The sequence below is a fragment of the Anoplophora glabripennis genome, unplaced genomic scaffold (genome assembly GCF_000390285.2).
Source record: "Anoplophora glabripennis isolate ALB-LARVAE unplaced genomic scaffold, Agla_2.0 scaffold252, whole genome shotgun sequence".
Classification (NCBI taxonomy): Eukaryota; Metazoa; Arthropoda; class Insecta; order Coleoptera; family Cerambycidae; genus Anoplophora; species Anoplophora glabripennis.
In genome coordinates, this window is record NW_019416370.1 from 505715 (window position 1) to 529945 (window position 24231).

General features: G+C 34.8%; 8 protein-coding genes across 9 annotated transcripts; all 8 read right to left on the reverse strand.

Moving 5' to 3' along the window:
- Window positions 1-660: 660 nt before the first annotated feature.
- Window positions 661-2608, reverse strand: LOC108910412. Its single transcript, XM_018714998.1, has 4 exons — window positions 2499-2608; window positions 1916-2185; window positions 1221-1517; window positions 661-1158 (listed from the first exon to the last, which is right to left on the reverse strand). Exons 1-4 carry the CDS (start codon window positions 2566-2568, stop codon window positions 857-859), a joined length of 939 nt encoding a protein of 312 aa, XP_018570514.1. The 5' UTR covers window positions 2569-2608; the 3' UTR covers window positions 661-856.
- Window positions 2609-3867: 1259 nt separating this feature from the next.
- Window positions 3868-13377, reverse strand: LOC108910449. 2 transcript variants are annotated; one of them, XM_018715050.1, is made up of 4 exons: window positions 13270-13377; window positions 4831-5100; window positions 4327-4623; window positions 3868-4275 (listed from the first exon to the last, which is right to left on the reverse strand). In XM_018715050.1, the coding sequence occupies exons 1-4, from the start codon at window positions 13355-13357 to the stop codon at window positions 3965-3967; spliced, it is 966 nt and encodes a 321-aa protein (XP_018570566.1). In that variant the 5' UTR covers window positions 13358-13377; the 3' UTR covers window positions 3868-3964. The 2 variants fall into 2 exon arrangements, with proteins under 2 accessions (XP_018570566.1, XP_018570565.1); XM_018715049.1 differs by lacking the exon at window positions 13270-13377 and adding an exon at window positions 6357-6464.
- LOC108910448 lies at window positions 8348-10442 on the reverse strand. The gene is made up of 4 exons (XM_018715048.2): window positions 10333-10442; window positions 9510-9779; window positions 8954-9250; window positions 8348-8897 (listed from the first exon to the last, which is right to left on the reverse strand). Exons 1-4 carry the CDS (start codon window positions 10430-10432, stop codon window positions 8587-8589), a joined length of 978 nt encoding a protein of 325 aa, XP_018570564.1. The 5' UTR covers window positions 10433-10442; the 3' UTR covers window positions 8348-8586.
- Window positions 13378-15241: 1864 nt separating the features above from the next.
- LOC108910407 lies at window positions 15242-16133 on the reverse strand. Its single transcript, XM_018714993.2, has 3 exons — window positions 15999-16133; window positions 15637-15921; window positions 15242-15586 (listed from the first exon to the last, which is right to left on the reverse strand). Exons 1-3 carry the CDS (start codon window positions 16105-16107, stop codon window positions 15282-15284), a joined length of 699 nt encoding a protein of 232 aa, XP_018570509.1. The 5' UTR covers window positions 16108-16133; the 3' UTR covers window positions 15242-15281.
- Window positions 16134-16323: 190 nt separating this feature from the next.
- On the reverse strand, window positions 16324-17351 carry LOC108910408. The gene is made up of 3 exons (XM_018714994.2): window positions 17157-17351; window positions 16801-17091; window positions 16324-16707 (listed from the first exon to the last, which is right to left on the reverse strand). Exons 1-3 carry the CDS (start codon window positions 17239-17241, stop codon window positions 16418-16420), a joined length of 666 nt encoding a protein of 221 aa, XP_018570510.1. The 5' UTR covers window positions 17242-17351; the 3' UTR covers window positions 16324-16417.
- A 790-nt stretch (window positions 17352-18141) lies between these two features.
- LOC111691454 lies at window positions 18142-19439 on the reverse strand. The gene is made up of 3 exons (XM_023454293.1): window positions 19087-19439; window positions 18713-19003; window positions 18142-18556 (listed from the first exon to the last, which is right to left on the reverse strand). The coding sequence occupies exons 1-3, from the start codon at window positions 19169-19171 to the stop codon at window positions 18270-18272; spliced, it is 663 nt and encodes a 220-aa protein (XP_023310061.1). The 5' UTR covers window positions 19172-19439; the 3' UTR covers window positions 18142-18269.
- A 587-nt stretch (window positions 19440-20026) lies between these two features.
- On the reverse strand, window positions 20027-21036 carry LOC108910395. Its single transcript, XM_018714981.1, has 4 exons — window positions 20780-21036; window positions 20402-20689; window positions 20192-20324; window positions 20027-20123 (listed from the first exon to the last, which is right to left on the reverse strand). The coding sequence occupies exons 1-4, from the start codon at window positions 20862-20864 to the stop codon at window positions 20027-20029; spliced, it is 603 nt and encodes a 200-aa protein (XP_018570497.1). The 5' UTR covers window positions 20865-21036.
- Window positions 21037-21102: 66 nt separating this feature from the next.
- On the reverse strand, window positions 21103-23102 carry LOC108910401. The gene is made up of 4 exons (XM_018714987.1): window positions 22983-23102; window positions 22574-22837; window positions 21558-21848; window positions 21103-21471 (listed from the first exon to the last, which is right to left on the reverse strand). Exons 1-4 carry the CDS (start codon window positions 23062-23064, stop codon window positions 21173-21175), a joined length of 936 nt encoding a protein of 311 aa, XP_018570503.1. The 5' UTR covers window positions 23065-23102; the 3' UTR covers window positions 21103-21172.
- Window positions 23103-24231: the final 1129 nt, after the last annotated feature.

The window sequence follows — 24231 nt, forward strand, 5'->3', positions numbered from 1 at the left end:
CCCCCGTACCCACCCCAATGGACCTTGTGGAAATAAATGGATTAGTCCATCAAATTGCTCATCAAAATTTAGCTGTGTATACCAAATTTCATTCATTTATCACAACGCGATTGAGAGATATTGCAAAAAAAATTATTTCCATTCCTCCCTCTTCAATGGGTCCCTGTGCCGTTAGGAAGCATTTCCGGACCCATGTTCATATGAACTTTTTTACTTAGTTTTGATCATAGAATCGGCCTGTTCTGGGTTGGCAGCTAATTATGAGACACCCTGTATAATATTTACATTTTTTGTTGGCATACAGTGTACTTTTTAACATGAAATATACTGACCATAATGTAGAAGGTTTAATTTTAGTAATTTTATTTTCGAAATATGCCAGTAAACCGCTTCGGACACTTTTTGAATTTTCTTCACAACCGTTTGAATTCGTTGTAAGCAATCTCGTACTTCTAGACCATATTTTGGGATTTAATCGTGAAACTCCACTTTGTGCCGCTTCCAGTACTTCCCCTGGTAAACTCTCGTCTTCACTTTCCGAGCTCGTTTTGAATTAAACACTCTTAGAATTTGAATTACAATATATAATTCTGACACTACCTTTTCAAATAACTAATTTTTATTTCTTATTAGGTTGCTATTGTTGTGATAATTTAAAACTGTTGTAAAAAAGCATTTTATTTACCTTTTCACCCTGTACACTTATTCTTTGTACCAAAACTTAAAAAATCGACTTTGATACAGCTCTTAGACTATAATAGGGACACTTAAGGAAGACGAAGAAGACAATTTCTAACACTAGCGACAGATTACAGGCAAAATTAATACATATTTCCGCTTCACAACTAACTAATCCTCAGTTCGCTGTCAATTCCAATGTCTGAACCGCGACGATGCTCGATTGCGACCAACCGGCGCTGTTCTGCACCGAAGTTCTCAGCAAGTACATGCTGTTGGGGCGCAGGTACCTTATTTGCACCTCGACCGGCTCCCTTTCATCGGCATCGTGCAGGGGGACAGTCACGTTGAAGTAATCGCCACCATCTATCAACAGTTCCCTGATGGGGCACCTGTTGCTCGCTGCCGGCTCCAAGGCGAAGGTGACGTTGATGAAGGTGGCACCTTGGGTTACGGACTGCAGCGTGGGGGGAGTTTGAACTAAAAAGGAAGAACCGAAAAACGAATTAAACACTTCCAACCATATTAATTCTTAAGCTTACCAGCTGGTGGGTAATCGTACTCTATCGATCTCAGAGGACCTTCCATGACGGGAGGCGCTGCGTTGATCACCCTGACACCGAACTCGTAGTTCACGCACGGGGAAAGAAAATCGAGGTTGACGTACTTGTCGTCCTTGTATATGTCAGTGATGACGTCGTCGTCGTCTCCCGACACCGTGACTCGGTATCTGAGGGAGCAGTCCCCGAAGAAAGGATTGTTGAGGTCCCACTGAAGGCGGAGGTAATCCTCTTCTTCTGGGCGGGTGACGTTGATTAATCCAATGGTGAGATCCGCATCTGAGGGAAAAATATGAGTTGATTTAATTGGAGTATCTGTTTACTTTTTCAGTATGTTGTCCATTTTGGCTACAATTGTTGGTGAATGACGTACAAACTGACCGATTTTTCTTCAAATTAGGGAACGTAGTAACGATTTGCTCATATTACAATGAATATTAATGACCTTCGATTGCAATCTCTGACGAAACAGGCATTATCCATTTACACTTTAGCTGTGTCATGTTCTAAATCTCACTTTATCGGTTTTGATAAATTTTGTATTGAAATTAAATGGATATTCTGAATTTTGCATCAGAGCTATACCCACTTTAATAGAGAATATCTAAAGAGATTAATAGTGCATTTGAAGTGAGATGTCTCTTTTACCGAAGCTTATTTTATGGTGTAAAACTTACCCATAGGTACTGGCATCTTGCTGACAAAAACATGTCCGTCCCCTTCCACGTCATTGACGTGGGGTACAATGTTGAAATGCCACAGATCGCAAGCCATGAGGAAGTCAACGTTCAAGGTCGTGGTAAAAGATTTAAACCTGAATCTAGCGTCCTGGTCTGGCTCAGACATGTGAACCATGAAGTGGGTGATTTCGCAGGTTTCGTCCGCTCTAACGGCCCAGGAGAGCCTCCCGAGGAAGCTGAGGGTTATGTTCGTAACACTCATGGGAACTAAAATTTTATAGACAATTTTCTTAAATTTACAACTTATTTGCAAAACAGAAAATAATGTGTTTTAACCTGTGGTGGGGGTATACACCTAATTACTTAATCTCTTTGTCTGGCGTCCCCCAGGGTTCTAGTCCTGGGCCGCTGTTATTTGTACCTTACATTAACTGAAATTACTACTATCGCAGTAGTTATTTTTTGCATACGACTTATATATATTAAAGTCGATAATCAATTAAATTATTTAAATTAAGTATATCAAAAGCCATAATATAATTTATGTTTTTTCGCCAACGAAATTCTGCAAAATACTCACTGCAGTCCTGGGCATTTGCACCAGCAAGGGCACTGATAACCGCAAAAATACAGAAACCGATCCTTAACATTGCGGCCCAAATTGCAGAAACATAGAAACTACTAAGATAAGTATACGCGAGACATATTTATATAAATAATGCCGATTCCGTATCAGATAATTATTGTGTTATTGTTGATTTATTAATGACCGGTTATAATGAAAAAATAGCCTGTAAGTCTGGGATAAACTACTTAATTTTTATCGATACTTGATATCGATTAGAGGATGCCCCAAGAATTTTCATTCTACAAAGTATTTCTTGTGGTTTGAATCAAAGTTTGATCTTAAATAATAATTGTTTTTCGTTTACATTGTATTTTAGTCAGTCACTAATATTGAGAAACAAGAAACTGAAGAAAAAAAATGTCATATGTAGTTTGTTGTAGTAGTGTATTAGGGAACAAAAATTAAACAGATGAAACATATTTTTTTTGTATAAAATGTGATGTAATGAGAATAAGTGAATCATTTTATAAACAACCTCACAGACAAACTGCGCAAAAAGCAAAAAACGCAATCTTTCAAGAACTTTTATCTTGTACGTGTTGAAAGTCTAGAATTTTAACCATGTTTCCATTATCAGTTATCAATGTTTATATTAAATTTAAAAAAAAATATGTTATGACTGCCTGCACTTCCGTTGACTATTCTATTAACAAAGTCAGACGGATTGAGAAATACATTTCATCGTTTGGCACAATCAACTGAGCTTTTTTTTTAAATAAATAAATGTGAAGTTTTTATTCTATGATTTACTATTACTGATATATGCGCTAATAAATATTTCAGCAAATTCATAAATCATACGAATATAGGTGCAATTTAATTTTATTGTTATATTACGTGTTGTGAGAGATATTATAGGATGATAGAAGTTATGGTTTTAAGTATATAAAATACAAATTATAGGCATTAATTCCACTGTTGGTTTTTTTATCGTCATTTCGATAAACCGTAATTTATAATTAAAGCGAAACGTGTATTTATTTCTTTTATAACAGCTAAATCTGATATCCCAAAAACAAAACATATAACTAAATTTTTGCAAAAAAAATGCCTCGGCGAAAACTATAATACTCGTAGAGCAGATATGTGCATCCGATGGCTTTGTTTGTGAGATACTGTTTTAAAAATTCATAATCTAATACATGGTAGTTTGAAAATAAGGTGTAGAGGTATTTTTTTTTAATAAAACAAGCCTTGTCTTCATTTTGTTTCTGCTCAAACACCTTATACCTAGAACCATGTTCATGAGATATTATTTTGTTTGGATAATTCACCCACTTGCCTTTTGTTGACACATTGTACATACATAGAGAAATGTAGGTTGCATAATTTTAACTATTTAGTTTGAGAACAAATAATATATTTAAACAATACAGTAAATTCTGGTATAAGAAATGTCTTCAAAACACATCTCCGCATCACACCTTGTTATCCGGTTCTACATTCAAGGTGTGAACAGCAACCACTGTTGGTGCAGACCATCCTGCGCTGTTCAGGACATAAGCGCGAAAGTAATACAAGCTGTTTTCTTTCAAATTATCGATTTCAACTTCTATAGGTCCTCTTATGCCGTCGTCCTCTAGGTGTACGATCTTTTGGAAGAAGTCTCCTCCATTGATCAAGAGCTCTTTGACCGCGCATTTATTCCTCACGACGCTTTCTAGTTCCCACGTCATCTTAAATCCAAAAACGCCCAAGTCAAGATTGTCCAAGTGAGGAGAGATTTGCACTGGAATGATTCATTAATCAGAAACGTAAATTTTGACAGTTACCAACTTACCAGCACCAGGAATAGTACCGAATTCCGTCCTTATAGGTCCTTCTATGGTGGGATGGGCTATGTTGATGGCCCTGACACCGAACTGGTAAGAGGTGCAAGGCGACAAGAAATGCAAATTGACGGACCTCTCGCTCAAGTAAAGGTCGTGGATTTCTTCATCCCCGTCTTCTTCTATGGTCAGTCTGTACCTGAGGGAACAGCTTCCGTAGCGACGGTCGGCTAGGTCCCAACTGAGGTGAAGATCTCCAGTCACTCCGTTGCGAGTGATGTTGATGTACTCGATGTCAAGATCCGCATCTGGAAGAACAAATAATGTAGAAGAATGTTCACAACAGACAGAAATAAGTTGAGTTTAGCCATATCGAGCATTCTGGACTTATGAAACGTAATAATGTTGCTTGAAGCCACCAGATTGGTATCAATTACTCTTCCACTTAAAGGGGAACTAGAGCAACTGTTAATATCGGTGAATAATAGACTAAGGGTGACACATCATCACCTTACCTGCAGGAAGCGGTATGCTGCCAAACAGACGATGTTCGCGTCCTCTGGTATGTTCTGATATGGGTACCACCACGAAAATCCACTCGTGGCATACTTCCAAGAAGGAGACATCTACCCAGGGTTCAGCTACTTCGAAGCTGTACTCGATGGGACGGTCTTGCTCGTAGATGTACACCAAGAACTGGTGGACATCGCATACTTCATCTTCGCTAACGGCCCAGGTAAGAAGGTGGTGGGCAGTCAAGGTCATATTTACCACGCTTTGGGCCACTGAAAAATAATTGAGTTACTTAAAGAATTTCGCAACCATAAATGAAGTTCAATAATATTTCAGTGTTCTTCAAATATTTTCAGAAATAAGTTCTATATAATTTATCATGGTTGGATTTTCTGTGGTCTTTGTCTGTGGTGTTGAACACGTTGAAACAAAAATTATTGGTTTCAACGTTTGGAACATTTCCGTGTCAAATTACGTATTTTCTTCCTTGGTATTACTTGGATAGATTATTTAACCAGGTTAACGATTGAACTGTTATAAAAGCCCGATAAAGTAATCACTAATGTCGGTATCCTTAAAACAGACTTGTTAAAAGACCCTCTTAGATGATTTTCTATTTGATAGCACTGAATAGTTTGCAACGGCCATTTTTTGACACACTTTTACGAAGTTCTCTCTACATTTAACGAACTTATATTGTATCTGAAATAATTATTATTGTTTATAATGCTACTAGACAAAATAATAATCTATGTATATTACTACTATTAACAAACAAATGTGACTACTGATTAGCCATGTTGTCGCTTATCTAATTTCATTTGATAATAATTGTAAGGTTTTCGAGTTTCGAGCGCAATTTTTGGTAATTAAATATATTTATTGTAAAAATACATACATTTCGATCGATAAGGTTATTATCTTTATAAAAAGAATTTTTATTACTAAAAACTAGGTAAAAAAACAATGTTCACTTAACCAAAACTGTGTGTACATACGAGTATAATTAACGTCCACCTAAAATATAAATATACAGTGTGTTTCATTTCAAATGAATACAGAAATCAGAAAATTGTCCGCCACTTTAAAAATAAATCGACAAAGTTACTGATACTGCATATATTATAAAAAACGTATCAATATTCACAATTTTCTTAAGAAAATATAACTCCACGGCCATCGCCGACTTACTTTATTCTTATCAGCCAGTTTGTTTTTCGCTCTGCTGACGTCATAGCTTGATCGAGTGTACATACCTTGCCTTTAAACAACAGTCGAAACATTTTTTATCTATCTCCCTTGTTACAAAAGGAAGTTATGGCACTGTATTCATTTGAAATGAAACACTCTGTATAACAATAATAATTTAGGAAAAGTTTAGAAATAATGTTGATCAACTTAGTACCTTTAAAGTAAAAAGCTTGCCATATATTCGTATAAAATATTGTAGATGAGTTTGACAAAGTTGTTAGTGTTACATGTGGCACCAATAAAAGGTTTGGGTATTAATTGACAGCGAGGTACTCACCACATTCCTGTGCCTGTGCCTTGGAGGCCAAAGCGCAGAGGGCAAGCAACACGATGACACCGTATTTGAAATCCATTGTCACTGACATAGTCCTTCGAGTAATCTAAATATCTGCTATTTATACTACTACGAAAAGATTGGAATGTTTGGATAAGGATCACTTTAGATACCTCGAGTGCCTCTGCAAATCGATTATCTTTTCTTTGATTGAAGCGCAACAATTATTATTTTTTTAGACACTTGAGGTTTTGAAAGCCCTAGTACTGAACCTTGCTGAACGCTTGTAAAAAAAAATATGTTTCTAAGACGTATTATTAACATTTTGTTCTATCGCACATCCAGTATGAAAACCATAGCATTTTTGAATAGAGAATGAAAATACCTTCGAAATGAGGTATCAGAAGCCCTTACTGCCCGTTTAAAAATTTAGAGGTTGCAACATTTATTTTGCCTCTGGCTCTTGCATTGTAAGCACAATAATTGAGATTTCCACACTATTTATTTTTATCAATTTCATTCACTGTGCCAACGTTTCAACATAAATCTTCTTCAGTCCACTACATTTTACCTTTGAATAAACGGATGGTTTGGGTTTTTGTTATTTCTTCTATATAATTAGTTGCTGATATGGAAAAAATCAATAAAACATTAAAAAAACGAAATAAGGAAACCACATTTTTAACCCAACCCCATTAAAAGCCACTCGTGGCCTTGATTTATTTCCTACATCATAGCAACATAGCCATACTACATCGAAAACACCTTATTTATATGATTCATCATTTTAAAAATAGCTTTTGGATACTAAAAATTGGTGAAAAAACCCTTAATAATTTCAAAACCATGAAAAACTATAACTAGACCTTATCTAATCGAGTTACATGTGGAATCAAATATTAATAATACGTCTAGAAAGATGAAATTATTCACCAATGTTCAATACTAAGACTTTCAAACCCTCAAGTGTTTAAAACAAAAACAGTCGTAACGTTTCAATCAAAGAAAAGATAAATCGATTTGCAGCTGCAATCGAGAGTATCTAAAGTGATCCTTATCCAAAAATTCCAATGCTTTCGTAGTAGTATAAATAGCGGATATTTAGATTACTCGAAGGACTATGTCAGTGACAATGGATTTTAAATGCTATGTCTTCGTGTTGCTCGCCTTATGCGCTTTGGTCTTCAAGGAACAGGCACAGGAATGGGGTAAGTGACTCATCAATTAATACTCAAAGCTTTTATTGGTGCCGCATATAAATTATATGTAACTTTATTTTTATCAAACTCTTCAACAATATTTTTTGGGAACGTTTGGCAAGCTTTATTTTACTTAAACGGTACTAAGCTGATCCAAACTATTTCTAAACGTTTTATAAATGATTATATATGTTTGTATGAAAGATTGAAGTTAATCACTTTTAAGTATACTCTTATATAAAGGGTGTTTTCAAAAGAAGTAGAACACATTCCAAAATTTTTCCAATACGCAATAATAATACTAATAATAATAGTTCTTGGTAGTAAATCTAAAAAATAAAAATTCATTCATTCATTCAAACTACATGGGTTATATTTATGTTGTAAATTGCTTAGTTAGTAAAAATTGAAAGAGAGATGGCGTGAAAATTAAATTGCAGACACTGCATTGGACAGAGACTGATGCATGTAGAAAGAAAGCTGTTAAAATGTAACTAGTTTTAAGAATAGTGTTTATATAAACGTACAATTTGTAAAAGAAATTTTCACATGGATTGGAATTGTCAAAAACATTTTGGAATATTCCATGATAGTCGACTGTTTTACAAAACTTATATAAACAAAGCCACAGAACGTCGAAGGTAGTCAAAGGCTAATTAAAAGAAAGTTGAATGCCCAGTTCAAAGTCAGTAAAGTTCCAGTTGCCAAAACAAAAATTTGAAAATTAGATTAATGGTAGTCTGAAAATAAAACTGTTTGAACGACGTTACGAGGTATTTTTAAATAAAACAAGTCTTTGTCTGTGTTTTGTTTCTAATTAAACATCTTATATCTAGAATCAAGTTTATAAGAAATTATTTTGTTATGGATAACTCACCCACTTACCTTTTATTAACACATTGTGTATACATTGACAAAAGTAGGTTGAATAATTTAATTATTCAGTTTGAAAACAAGTAATATTTTTATACAATACAGTAAAGTCGTGTTTAACAATACAGGTATAAGGAATGCCTTCAAAACACATCTACGCATCACACCTTGTTATCCGGTCCATAGTCCAAGGTATGGACGGCAACCACTGTTGGCACAGACCATCCTCCGCTGTTTAGGACATAGGCGCGCAGATAGTACATACTATTTTGTCTCAAATGATCGATTTCAACTTCAATAGGTAGTCTTTCATCAGTGTCCTCTATGTATACGGTCTTGCTGAAGAAGTTTCCACCATCAATGAGGAGCTCGGTGACCTTACATCTATTCCTCACCATGCTTTGTAATTCCCAAGTCATATTAAATGAAAAGACGCCTAAGTTGAGACTGTCCAAACGAGGAGAAGTTTGCTCTGGAATGATTCATTAACCAGATACGTAAATTCATTTGTGACTGTTACCAACTTACCAACTGGAGGAATACTACTGAATTGCATCTTTAAAGGTCCTTCTATGGTGGGATGGGCTATGTTGATGGCCCTGACACCGAACTGGTAAGAGGTGCAAGGTGACAAGAAATGCAGATTGACGGACCTCTCGCTCAAGTAGAGGTCGTGGATTACTTCATCCCCGTCTTCTTCTATGGTCAGTCTGTACCTAAGGGAACAGCTTCCGTAGCGACGATCAGCTAGGTCCCAGCTGAGATGAAGGTCACCAGTCACTCCGTTGCGTGTGACGTTGATGTAGTCGATGGTAAGATCCGCACCTGGAAGGAGAAATAAAGTAAAAGAACGTTCAAAACCGACAGAAATAAGCTAAGTTTAGCCATATCGTTTAAATGGACATTCTAGATTCAGGAAATAGAATTGTCCGAATTTTTTTGGTACTGTGAACATAAATTTACCGCAAATAACGTTGCTTGAAACCACTAGATTGGTATCAATTACTTTTCCACTTCAAGGGGAACTAGAACAATTGTTAATATTGGTGAATAATAGACTAAGGGCGACACATCATAACCTTACCTATAGGGAGAGGCATGCTACCAAACAGGCGATGCTCGTGTCCTTTGGTATGATCTGATACGGGTACCACTACAAAAGTCCACTCTCGGCATACTTCCAAGAAGGAGACATCCACCCAGGGTTCATCCACTTCGAAGCTGTACTCGATGGGACGGTTCCACTCGTAGATGTACACCAAGAACTGGTTGACATCGCATATTTCATCTTCCCTGACGGCCCAGGTAAGAAGGTGGTGGGCAGTCAAGGTCATATTTACCACGCTATGAGCCACTGAAAAAAAATTGAGTTAATTAAAGAAGGAGGTAACTTCACAACCAGAAACGAGGTTTTACATGCATCAATAATATTTATTCATCTTCAGTGTTCTTCAAAAATTGGCAGAAATAAGTTCTGTATAATTTATCAAGGTTGGATTTCGTGTGGTCTTTGTCTTTGGTGATGGAAATTCTTCCTCGGTGTTATTTGGGTAGAATTATCTTTTATTTGAATTAAATATTAACGAAGCTCTCTCGATTTAACGAATTATGTTGTATTCTAGTAATATCTGAGGCAATATCAATGATTATTTATAAGACTATTAAACAATAAAGTCTTTATTGAATGTTTATACTGTTAGCAGACAAATATGGCTATTGTTTCGCCATGTTGTGCAACCGATTTGACTCCATTTGATTTAGGAAAAGTTTGTAAATAATTTGGATCGGCTTAATATCTTTAAAGTAAAATAAATCTTGACAAACATTTCCAAAAAATATTATTGACATGTATCTATTTATATGCTGCACCAATAAATGCTTTTAGTATTAATTGACGAGGTACTTACCACATTCCTCTGCCTGTGCCTCGAAGGCCAAAGCGCAGAGGGCAAGCAACACGAAGACACCGTACTTGAAATCCATTGTCACTGAGTCCTTCAAGTACATCCGCTATTTATACGCCTACAGAAATATTGAAATTTTGGATAAGGATCACTTTAGATACCTCGAGTGCCGCTGCAAATCGATTTATCTTTTCTTTGATTGAAGCGCAACCATTATTTTTGTTTTAAACACTTGAGGGGTTCTTTATAAATCAGCCCTGTCCATATCTTAAATTTGTAATGTGCAGTCAATTTAACTCGACTTGCTAAATTCATTTGAAAAACACTGAGTACGTGGGCTCTCGTCGCTCACCACTAAATCTATAAGTGTTTACAGCGGTGGTCATGGTTACCGTCGCGCAGCAGTGTAAGAGGGAGTGGGAGTAGCGACATATTTACTATGCAGGCTGGGCTCTGCTTTTTCTGTTTTTTAAAATATTGTAGATTGTATTGACAGACTAACAGCACCTGCAATGCCATCTTTTGAAAAATCAGTGGTACAAGAAATACAAAACTTTAATGAAAAAGTAATTGAAAAGTTTATTTCGGACAAAAGCAGAAGAATGGACTTGCACTAACAATAATGTTGCGCACATTTTCCTTATATTTCAATAGTACTTAAAATAAAACTACCCAATTATATTTGAGTTTCTTTTCAATACTTTGTACCTAAATATTTCCGCTTTCCCTGGTATGTAGGTCAAGAGCCTACACTGCATGTAGCCTTATTTTTATTGAACTAGAGACGTAGCTTTGCTTTGCTTCCAAGGTGCTATGATTTTATCTAAATCGTATTATACTGAGTCCTAGTAGTGAACCTTAGTGGGCGCTTGCAAAACAATCTCATCTTTCTAAGACGTATTATTAAATTTGTTCCACATTATGGCTCACATCAAGTTAATTGATGATTTAAAAAATATATAACACAAACATATCTCTATTAGAGAAATTAATAATTAATTAAAATGTATTTTTTATCATTTTTTTAAGGTGCTTTCGATTTAGTAATTCAAGAGCATGATTTGAAATAATTCTCAATTAACATAAGTGGTTGTAGTTGGGCTGGACTAAAAATACATATTCGTTATTTTATTTTACTATTCTGTTTTATTATTGCATTTTCCATCGTCTATTTATTCAAGGCTAAAATGTAGTAGACCGAAGGAATCCTGTCGAAAAGTGAAAAAAAAATGACTATAATAAATATATGGATCAATTTAATCGTTATTTCATCACACAATCAAAATAACAGTAGAAATAGAAGCTTACAGAATAAGAAATAACAGAAAAAAGGGAGGACATAGATTTTTAAATTAATTCATTTTAAAATTGATATTGTATTTTCCTATTCCGACAATTATTCCTAGATATCGGAAATTGTGTCCGCAATCAAATAAATAAAGAGTAGTAATCTATATACATATTATGCTAGTAAGCATCAACAATACGCGTTGTAGTAGCAGAAGTAGGCTAAATCTGTGGTTAGGCCGTGTACCGCTCTATGCTCACGATACACCATGCTACTGACTGCCATGAAAATACGTGCCATACACTCGACTAAGCAAAGCGTCAAACTTACACAAGCACAAACGACAACGTCCTTCAGCAAAAAAACCTGGATTGTTCACCGGCACGCCAAGCCGTCAGGGCAGGCGTTAGGGTGCCGCTAAATACGTATTGAATAAATTGATCGATGCGCAGTTTCAGATCAGAGGCAGACATGTACATGTTATTGTACAAAGACGAAAAAAGTGCAGTTGTGCACTTTTTGTGTGAATAAAATTACATAAAAGAGAACCAGACCTACAACCAACTCTGTACCACATTGCATCTGCCCTAACATTTATTTTTTGTCACGTATTCAGAATGTTTCTGTCTCTCTTTTAGTAAACAGCATATTAACTATCCTGAGTCATCTGTTGTTTGGATAGTTGATATGTCTGTCACTTATCTGTGAAGTAGTTAATTCGTAATTATCAACGTATTAGCTATCTTATTTGTTGGAGAAGGTCAGATATCCTTGACGATAAACCGACACAAAAATTATAAACAGGGACGTAAATCCTTGTAGAATTGTGTGTAGATGACAATCTCAATTTTCGACGAATAATATCACCTGTAATTTATACCTTAAGATATATTTAAGAATGAACATGTTTATGTTCAACATATGTATTTATCTCGAAATGGATACAAACTGTGAGCTGAAGATCTTAGATTAGTTTGAAAAACTGGTGAAAAAACATTTTGTACGTCGTAATGAAGAAACATCATATAGATATTAACGCAAACGGACGTCACTGATCTGATATCCAAGAATAATTATTGTTGATAGCATCAACGATATCGATCTTTGATATTATTTGATATTGCTTACTCCTTTTTATGTAATGTAAGTTCTTAGAAACGACACGAGCTCTATAAATTTCTTTGGAAAACGTTCTGTTTATTAGATAAGCATATACGTATATCTAAAATGTACGGTGATGTTTAAATTTGAATACAATTCAGTGGTAAAATTTATGTTTTCTTTATCTTCTTGTCGTTATCATAAGAGCACTGCTTGAGTCGACAATAAATGATGTAAAGTTTAACAATACAAAGCGATTTCGTAACGCCAATTTATAATTATAGCATTGTATTGTTATTAAATATCTATAATTAAGATTTTTTTCAATCAGATTGCAACAGGCTTACAAACAACTCCGGTGAATTTGTATTTATNTGAAACACTCTGTATAACAATAATAATTTAGGAAAAGTTTAGAAATAATAACCTTTAAAGTAAAAAGCTTGCCATATATTCGCAAAAAAATATTATAGATGAGTTTGACGAAGTTGTTAGTGTTATATGTGGCACCAATAAAAGGTTTGGGTATTAATTGACAACGAGATACTCACCACATTCCTGTGCCTGTCCCTTGGAGGCCAAAGCGCAGAGGGCAAGCAACACGATGACACCGTATTTGAAATCCATTGTCACTGACATAATCCTTCGAGTAATCTAAATATCCGCTATTTATACTACTACGAAAAGATTGGAATGTTTGGATAAGAATCACTTTAGATACCTCGAGTGCTTCTGCAAATCGATTATCTTTTCTTTGATTGGAGCGCAACAATTATTATTTTTTGAAACACTTGAGGTTTTGAAAGCCCTAGTACTGAACCTTGCTGAACGCTTGTAAAAAAATATCATGTTTCTAAGACGTATTAACATTTTGTTCTATCGCACATCAAGTCTGAAAACCATAGCATTTTTGAATAGAGAATGAAAATACCTTCGAAATGAGGGATCACAAGCCCTTACTGTCCGTTTAAAAATTTCCAAAATCGACGTGTCTCGGGATTTTTCGTAAGTAATAGTTTTTTGATAGTTGAAACTAATTGCACATTATTTATTTTTTTGTACATACATACAGGGTGTCCCTGAAAAGGATGGACAACGCTTGACCACAGGTTCCTTGGATGAAAACAAGACTATTTAGCCTAACTTACCTATATGCAAAAGTGCACGCCTACTGAGATATAGCCTTCTAAATATAGAACAGATAATTGGAAATCTGTTTTTCTGAGACACTTCAAATTTGGTACACATATTTTTTTATATAAGGGCGATGTAAATATAGAATTTGGAGAGAACACATGTACAGGATGTTCTATTTCTAGTGCCTGCGAACCACTGGGTATCCCCTAACATTTTGTATGTACGCCAATGATGACAGAATTTATATTTTAAAAAATAAGCAATATTTTAGAAGATTTTTTGCCTCTTACAAAATTTTGATATCGTTTATGTTTATCGAGTAAAATTGGTATTTTTTATATTAAATATAGGCAAAAATTCCAATTTATAAAAAATAATTTATAACTGCAGCCTCAAAGCAGGGAATAATAATGAAAAAACGTCACATTAAAAAAAATAACTACACATTTTTGGTATTAGTATTATCAATCAATAAAATAAAAATCAACACTAATATTTTAAATAAACAATATCAACTAATAATGTAAGAAAGTCAACATTAACATTTTAAATAAACTGATATTTGTAATCACATTAAAATAATATTACAGTAAGTGCTCAAAGTTACTTTCTTGTTTTTAAACGCAAACATTAGTTCTTCGAAAATTAGAATTTATCCAATAATTGTGCATTACTTCTCATAACATTAATTTCATGTTGTATTCTTTCCCATATTCGTTTTCTGTATTTACTGAAAAGTTATTTTAAACTGTGGTCCTCAACGCTCCCCAAATGANATGAGAAAGTGTTTTTCTTTTTTCAATATCACCTCACACAAGGCTGAAATGAAACATATACGGATTTCCAAAATTTCGTTTTTTTTTCAAATATTTTGAAAACTAATCATGTTAGCCTTGTTTTTTAGAGGCATAATGTTGGTCCCCTGATTACGCAACTTCGTACCCCTTACCGTTTGCGAGATCCCTGTAGTGAGAAGCGAATTTGTAATAGCTTGTATACGTATATCTAAAATGTACGATGATGTTTAAATTTGAATACAATTCAGTGGTAAAATTTATGTTTTCTTTATCTTCTTGTCGTTATCATAAGAGCACTGCTTGAGTTGACAATAAATGATGAAAATTTTAACAATACAAAGCGATTTCGTAACGCCAATTTATAATTATAGCATTGTATTGTTATTAAATATCTATAATTAAGATTTTTTTCAATCAGATTGCAACAGGCTTACAAACAACTGCGGTGAATTTGTATTTATTTATCGTTTGATAAAATACAAATTTCCCAAAAGCCCTAATCGTTTTAGAAGTGCAAGGAGATATATTAAAACCTTATTACACGCTAGACATATTTTTTTAAACATGAATCCATCATTAAAACATCAAACAGCAACAATGGTTACAACTTTATTTTCTCGACAATACAATTAATCCAATTCATCGGTTGCCTCAAGAGTTTGCACAGCTAACTGCGTAGCAGGAGAAAATCCTGCGTTATTCTCCACATAAACTCGGAAGAAATACATGCTGTTGGGTTTGAGGGGTGTGATTTCCACAGATACTTGGCTGTTATCTGACAAATCTTGCAACGACACTGTCTGATTGAAATAGCTGCCGCCATCTACGTACAGCCTTATCAAAGGACATCTGTTGGCACCTCCTTCAAGAGTCCACGTCATGTTGATAGATGTAGCTCGAATATCGATCAATCCTAGCGAAGGAGCTATTTGAACTGAAACATGATTTAGATTTTAACATGTTGTCTAAGTATTGTAATTTTACCTCTTTTAGAGAACACGATGCCCATGGTAACCGCGGGACCTTCCATGTTAGGGATTTCTTCGTTGATGGCGTTTAGTTCGATGTAGTAAAGGATACACGGTGATACTTCCAAAAGCGAGGACGTTCCTTTCAAGTATTCGTTCAGGATAACACCAAGGTCATCGTCCCTGATAACCAAGTGGTAGAGCACATGACATGTGATCTGACTCTTCAGTACCCACTGCAGGAAAATATCCCTCCCAGTGAAGTTGAACTCGTAGCTCAGAGAAAGATCGAGGTTTTCGCCTGTAAGCGTGAATGGTAGGTTAGGTTGGTTAAAGATGGAAAATATATCGATTTTTGTCTAGAACCAGATTCCTTACCACATTCTTCAACGTATCCATATGCTTGGTTAAATAAACCATAGGATACTACTCCTAGAATTAAAAATATTCCCTTTGGAAACATCGTCATCAAGCGGGGTTTTTGCATTTATTATTTTTAGATAACAAGGAAAGTTATAATTGTATTATTTGATTGTTTCCGAGATTTTATTTCTCTTATCTGAAGAGCTTTCATATGATTTGATTCCGAAAAAATAAAGTACCTACATATTTAATTATTATCTGTAAAAAACAAAGCAACTGTAATTAGGACAAATGACGTAGTTATTACAATTAAGAGCCAGGGAAGTTAAAAAATCGAAGATGGCTTTGGAAATATGGATTTATTTTTCTTTTGCACAATTTGTATTAGTTGTAAGTTTGTAAAATATAGCCAGGAAAAAGTTTTGTTTTTATTATTATTCAGGAAGAGTCTGCACAGCTATCTGATAAGGAGGAGACCATCCTCCTGAATTTTCCACAGAAACTTGGAAATGGTACATGGTGTTGGGTTGGAGAGACTTGACTTCCGCAGGAACAACACTCCGATTAACCAAATCCTCCAGAGGTATCAAAAAGTTAAAAATGTCCCCACCATTGACGTAGAAGTTTTTTAAGGGGCATCTATTTCTATCTCCTTCTAATAACCAAGTCGTGTTGATAGACGTCGACTGTACCTGCAGCGATTTTAGAAGAGGCGCAATTTGAGCTGAAACAACAGAAATAATAAAAAATAAGATTATATTAGGTTTTTATGTAACTGTTAAATTTGACACAAACCAAACTGAACAGTGAAGCTCACCTCTTGAGTCAAATTGGGAGGAAGTTGTAAGGGGTGGTCCTTCTGCGGATGGAATCGCTTTGTTAACGGCCCTAAGACTCACATTGTACCCGATGCAAGGCGACATGGCATCCAGCAGAACGGACTGTTCTTCTAAATATTCATCTCGAATTACGCCTAATTCGCTGTCTCGAACAACCACGTGATATTCGATGGAACAATTCGTTGGAGTCCTGAGGCTCCATCTGACAGCGACGTCGTCGTCTGAGAATATGAACCTGACGTTCGTTAGGCTAAGGTCAGTGTCAGCACCTGTCGAGTAACCAATCAATAATCTATCTTTATAATGTGAATAATTTAAATACTGGAATTCTTACCACAATCGTCTTCGTCTCCATATACTTGGCTTACTAGTCCGCAAAACACCACGAACCAGATTAAAATTACCACTTTGGGTATCATTCTGTTCAATTTTGCAGCTATTTTCTTTCACTTGATGCAGTTTGCCTGAAATAAAAATTTATATGCCTTGCTTGTGGTATAAATAACGTCTTATCTTGATATAATCCGATATTCCGCATTAAGAGTTCCGCGAGAAACAAGTTCCTAAACCCAGGCTTTTGCTCATCACAAATATCTAGAATAATGTAAAGTACCTATAAGCATTTTAATTTCCATAATGGCAATGTATGGAAGATTTTAACAATCATGGGATAAGTCGGTAAGATTTATGACTCATAGATATATTGTGATAAAAATTATTCATATGGAGATAGAGGTGTTAGTAGATATATTTTTAGAATAATAATCCCCATTGTTAATCCTGGTTGATTATTTGTTATGAACATCTTGGATAGATAAGGTTTATGGGGATATAATACTCATAGATGACGTTTTACAATACTGATGCTTTTTGCTGGCATAAACATATTATCACATTGTATATTTGTTTTTCAAATTTTGTGTAATGTGAATATAGCTCTAGAAAAAACGTCGTTTTAAGAAAATTAATATATACTTTGAATGAATTGACAGATAAATCAATAGTCTGCAGAGCTACTAAGCTGTGAGCATGAGTGTTATACAATATACAAAAACATTGAACTATAATTACTTCTCTATAAATGAGAATAGACTTTTGCAAATTTTTTGCTCCCAATAGCTTAATGCTATTAATAGTATATTGATTTTTGTTCAGAATCAGATCAATTTGAATGCCAACATATATTTGTGTATTATTTTATTGTTTTTAAGACTGAATTTTTCTTATTTAAAGAGCTCTCATTCGATTTGGTCCCGAAAAAATAAATTATGAAGATATTTATTAAAATTAAAAGTCAGAGAATTTAAAAATATGGAGGATAACTTTGGAAATATAAATTTATTTTTTTTTGTACAACCTGTATTGTATTAAAAGAGTAAGATTGTTGATTTAACCTCAAACTACCTACTAAAGATAGAAAGGCCAGGAAAAGCTTTTTATTTCCTAATTATTCATGAAGCGTCTGCACAGCTACTGGAGTAGGTGGAGACAATCCTGCTGAATTTTCTACAGAAACCTGGAAATAGTACATGGTGTTGGGTTGGAGAGACTTGATTTCTACAGGAACAACACTCCTGTCAGCTAAATCTTCCAGAGGTATCGAAAAATTGAAATTACCACCATTGACGTAAAAGTTTCTTAAAGGGCATCTATTTCCCTCTCCTTCTAACAACCACGTTGTTTTGATAGATGTCGTCTCTACGTCCAGCGATTTTAGGATGGGTGCAATTTGAGCTGAAACAACATGAATAACAAAATATGATATTTTGATTCAAAGACTTGTTTATAAGGAGAATAACTACCTAGGTCTTTATATCACTGTCAACCTCTTCATTAGAAGGATCTTCGACAAGGCGATTAAAGCTGACCAAAATGAACGTTGGAACTTACCTCTTGAATGGAACTGGATGGAAGTAGTCAGGAACGGGCCTTCTGGCGATGGTATCGCTTTGTTAACGGCCCTAAGAGTCACGTTGTACCCGGTGCAAGCCGACATGGCATCCAGCTGAACGGACTCTTCTTCCAAATACTCATCTCGAATTACGCCGAGGTCACTATCTTGAACAACCAAGTGGTATTCGATGGAACAGTTGGTTGGAGTCCTCAGGCTCCATCTGACAACAACGCCTTGGTCTAAGAATGTGAATCTGACGTTTGATACGTTAAGGTCAGTGTCGGCACCTGTCGAATAATCAGTAATTTACAGGTAGTTCGAAACCATAACCAAGAAATAACGTGAATAACTGAAATACTGGAATTCTTACCACAATCATCGTCGTCTCCATATACTTGGCTTACAAGTCCGCAAAACACCACGAACCAGACTAAAATTACCACTTTGGATATCATTCTGTTCAATTTTGCAGCTATTTTTTCCACTTCATGCAGTTTGCTTGAATTAAAAATCTATTTGCGTTGTTTCTGGTATAAATAACGTCTTATCTTGATATAATCCGATATTTTACATTAAGAGTTCAGCGAGAAACTCTACAAACAAGTTGCTCATCACAAATATCTAGAATAATGTGAAGTACCTTCAATGCTTAAAAAACATTGGAAGGATGGTTTGTTCTTACATTTGGCTTTTCTGCATTTACAGAAGATTTTATACGGATTCTAAGATATTTATATACAATACAAGCTTTAAATTATCAACGTATGAAACATTATAACAACTATAGGATAAGTCTGTAAGATTTATGATTCATAGATTCCGTTTTGATAAGAATTGTTCATATGGAAAATGAAGTGTTAATAGGTACATTTTTAGAAAAATAATCCCCATAGTTAATCCTGATTGACTATCTGTTGTGGAGATCATTGAAAGATAAGTTTTATGTAGGTATAATGCTCATAGATTCCAATACTGGTGTTGTTTTTAACTTCACATTAAATAAAAATGCACTAAAACAATATAATCACAGAGTTTATTTGTTTTTCTAATTATACTTACATATCTACGCGTTTATAATACCTATAATAATATTATAGTTCATATACGTGTGTAATATCTTAAAATATAAAGAGAAATGTTGATATTGGCGAAATGCAAAGTTGCTGAACTTTTAACACAGTTCAGGCGTGGAATAGTTAGGTTTTCGAGCTTCATCACGTTCAAAGATAAGAAAAAAGTTGTAATAAGCACTGGTCTGTAAACGCTTCCTAAGATCTTTTCATGGGCGACAATCAAGGCATTTCTAATTACTAGGAAGTGTCTGAACAGCTATTTGGTAAGGTGGAGACCATCCCCCTGTATTTTCCACAGAAACTTGGAAGTAGTACAGGATGGGTGCAATTTGAGCTGAAACAACATGAATAACAAAATATGATATTTTGATTCAAAGACTTGTTTATAAGGAGAATAACTACCTAGGTCTATATATCGTATCGTTGACGTAGAAATTTTTTAAAGGACATCTATTTTTATTTCCTTCTAATAACCACGACACGTTGATTGATGTGCTTTGTACATCCAGGGATTTTAAAGCAGGAGCAATTTGTGCTGAAATAACATAGATGTAAATAAATGATTGAGTAAGTGTGTGTGTAAACTTAGAAAAAGACTTTAAACATATTTACCTCTCGGGTAGAGCTGGATGGTTATTGTCAACAAGGGTCCCTTTGTGGCAGGAGATGCTTTGCTAACGACTTGAATACCTACGTTGTAGGTTATACAAGGCGAAATAGCATCCAATCGCATAAACTGATCCTCCAGATACTCATCCAGAATTACACCAAGTTCGCTGTCACGAACGGTAAAGTGGTATTCGACGGAACAGTTAGTTTCAGACATAAGATCCCATTTAATGACAATATCTTCGTCTGTGAAGGTGAAGCTGACGTTCGTCAGGGGAAGGTTAGTGTCGGCTGATGAAATAGCCAAAAATATTTGTAAATTTATCAAACAAAAACATATTGTGTAAAAAAATGTTTTTTTATAAGCAATTCAATTCTTACCATAGTCATCGTCGTCTCCATACGCTTCTTGTAAAAAACTGCACAGCGCTATGAACCAAATCAAAAGTGTCACTTTGGATGTCATTCTGTTCAATTTTACAATTATTTTTTACCACTCCATGCAGTTTCTTTTAAATATAAATGTACCTGCCTTACTTCTGGTATAAATAAGTTCTTATCTAGAGATAATTCGATATTTAGCAATAAAATGTCTATGAACAGATGGGCCAAATCACATCAAGTGGAACTCCCACTTTCTACTTGATCAGTCGAGGACATATATTTTGTGACTGTTCTTTAAGATGCAAGTGTAAAAAAGTACGATACTACTTATAGAATATATTTAATAAAATGATGATTCAATAACAATATAATCAAATATCACTGAATATACTAATCGGTAGACCAATCAAGTGTCTGTACAGCTATAGGCGTAGTTTGAGACCATCCCCCACTGTTCTCCACAGAAGCCCTCATCAAGTACATGCTGTTAGACCTGAGACCCGTGATTTCCATTGAAACCGTTGACGGGTCTTCCACACCCTGCAGGGGAACAGACACATTGAAGTAGTTGCCACCGTCGATGTAGAAACTTCGCAGAGGACACCTGTTGGCGTCTCCCTCCAAAGTCCACGTCAAAGTGAGAGATGTAGCTTTAGCTTCTACCGATTTCAGGGTTGGGGCTGACTGAGCTGCAATGGAGAATTTTTAACACAGTTCTGAATAGGTTGCGATAGATAGGTGAAAAAAACGGAGAGACGAAAAATGTAGGTATTACCTCTGTTTCCCATTACCAAATTCAATCTTGCTATAGGTCCCTCTCTGGCAGGATGGGCTTGATTGATAGCTCGAACGTTCATCTCGTAAGTAATACAAGGCGAGACGGTGTCTACGCGTGCCGTCCTACCCTCTACGTAGGCGTCTTCTATGGTACCGCGATCAAGGTCTTGGAGGGTCAAAAGGTACTCTAAGGTGCAGTCTCCAAGGGTCTGGTTGCGCAGATCCCACTCCAGAATGAGGGTTCTACCGGATAAGCTGAACCTGAAGCGGTTTATAGTGAGGTCAGCGTCTGAAAATAGCAAGAGAAGTGATTAGATATATATTTCCTTAAAATGACCTTGAAAATTGACCTTACGGTCGATGTCGTTGTCAAATTTAATCTTTTAAAGGTACCTTCACAACGTTAAATCTGCCCAAAGAATCAAATAAACAGCTAGCAAGCAAATTTCCAACATTTGACCTTCTCAAGGTCAGAACAACAACAATTAAAATGTCAATTCTGACGTTAAATTTTTCACTTTTTGTTAATTCGGTGTCAAAAACAAAATTTTCCATAAAAGAACCCTCCGGAATTCAAATGACCTTGAAAGTGACCTCAACATTGTTAAGGTCGTTGTCACATTTGACTTCGATATTTCCTATGACGTCATAACGTTTATTCCGCCATAAAACCCAAATAAACAGCTATCAGGCAATTTTTGATCATTTGACATTGAATTGACCTTCTCGAGGTCACGTAAATAAACTTGCTGTATCATTTCAGACGTAAAGATTTCGTATCTGTTATCAAAAATAGGGGTTAATGTTTTAAAAAACACTCTAACCTTCAAACGACCTTGAAAATGAATCTCAAGGTCAAACCTACTTGCAGAGGAAGGTGACCTCCATTGTCCTGAATAACATTTGTCTGAACCATTTTTCCGTATCTCGCTTAGTTACGGAGAAATTTGGGTGCATAGATTAAAATGACCCACCCTGTATATTATGGTATTTAGGTATAAAAATTATAACTACCTGGTGGAAGCGGGATGTAACTTGTCATGGTATGCGCAAATCCAATGACCTCGTTGGAAATTGGTGTAACTGTGAATTGCCATTTCTCACAAATCTCCAGGAAGGATAAATCTACAAAACTTTCGGTGACGGTAAAATGATATTCGTCCTCTCTATCGCCTTCGATGTCTATCTTAAAATTCGTTATTTCACATGGCCTATCGGGGTCCACCTCCCAGAACAACGTAGCATTTGATGCGATTGAGACGCTCTTGACACTAGGCACTAAAAAATTAAACTTGTTATTCGTTTATTGAAAATCGTATTGTTATTACCTATATTTCAAATCAACGAATACTAATAGTTTTATTATCACAATCACGAGTTACTTTTCAACTAATCAGCATCTATTATTATTATTTTTGCTTACCACAGTCTTCCTGTCCTTGTGATTTATCAATTATGGTACAGTATGTTGCGGCAACAATCAAGAAAACGTTTTTAGAAACCATTGTATATTATCTGTATATAAAATATCCAATATCACTTTCAAGTATGATGAGATTAAAATAAGTTGCAAACTGTACAAATTTAATATCTTATCTCAAGAGTGTTAGCCAATGTAATTTGAAAATAATTTATGAACTTTTACTTTAATTTTACATTTAAATCGTAATTAAATAGCTAACAAAATATTGAAAAAACAAGTTTACTTTGCCTTAATATGTAAAAAATAACTTCTTATAAATAGGTAAATAAATAACCTTTATTTTCCTTCGAGACTTTGTAATAAAGTATGGGAGGGAATAGTCAATAATACAAAAAAGATGGGAGAGAAAAGCCATAAATTCTTACACTAAAATAATTCAGTAATGTTATATATATACACTTGTCAATTAAGTAATATTTTAACTTAGATTTAAACCTACCGAGATTATCAATCATTTTTATTTCCAAGGGCAAGTTATTAAACACCCTGGGTCCAAACACAAAAGGAGACTTTAGTAAAAGTATTCCATTGTCTAGTTTTATATGTATGCAAAGCACATACTTTGTTAAAATTATTTTTGTTATTGAAAAAGAATACACATAATTCAAATATGTAAATTCACAGAAGCGTTAATATTTTATATTAAAAATATTTTTACAAGATTGTCTACTTGTTACACCTGCTATATATCTATGAATACCCTTTTTGCCACAAATACACTTTTCGCAGCTACAAAATTTCCCCGAAATATTATACCATATCTCAGCCCAGAACTGACTTGTGCATGATACAGGCCCATGACTGTTTTCCACGGTAGTACACGCTTCAAATTTAGATAACACAGTGAATGTAATTTCGATGTTAAATTATTACATTGCTCCTTCCAATTTAGGGAAATGTCCAGTCCAAATGCAAACCCAGAAACTTAGCACACTTACATTTAGAAATGGAGATATTTTAAATGAACGATAGCTTTATTTATTTATTTAATAATAGTAAAATAATTCCTAAATTTAAATTTTAATTATAATTTCGTTTAACAATAATTTTTGTGACATATTTGTAAATAAAAAAAAATTAAGTATAAAAGATGCATTTTTTCTGGGGTTCAGGGCTATTCTACGAATTCGTAAATATGCCCATTGTTATTTTTTCGTCTAGCTACCCCAGTTTAAATTAAAAATAAGTT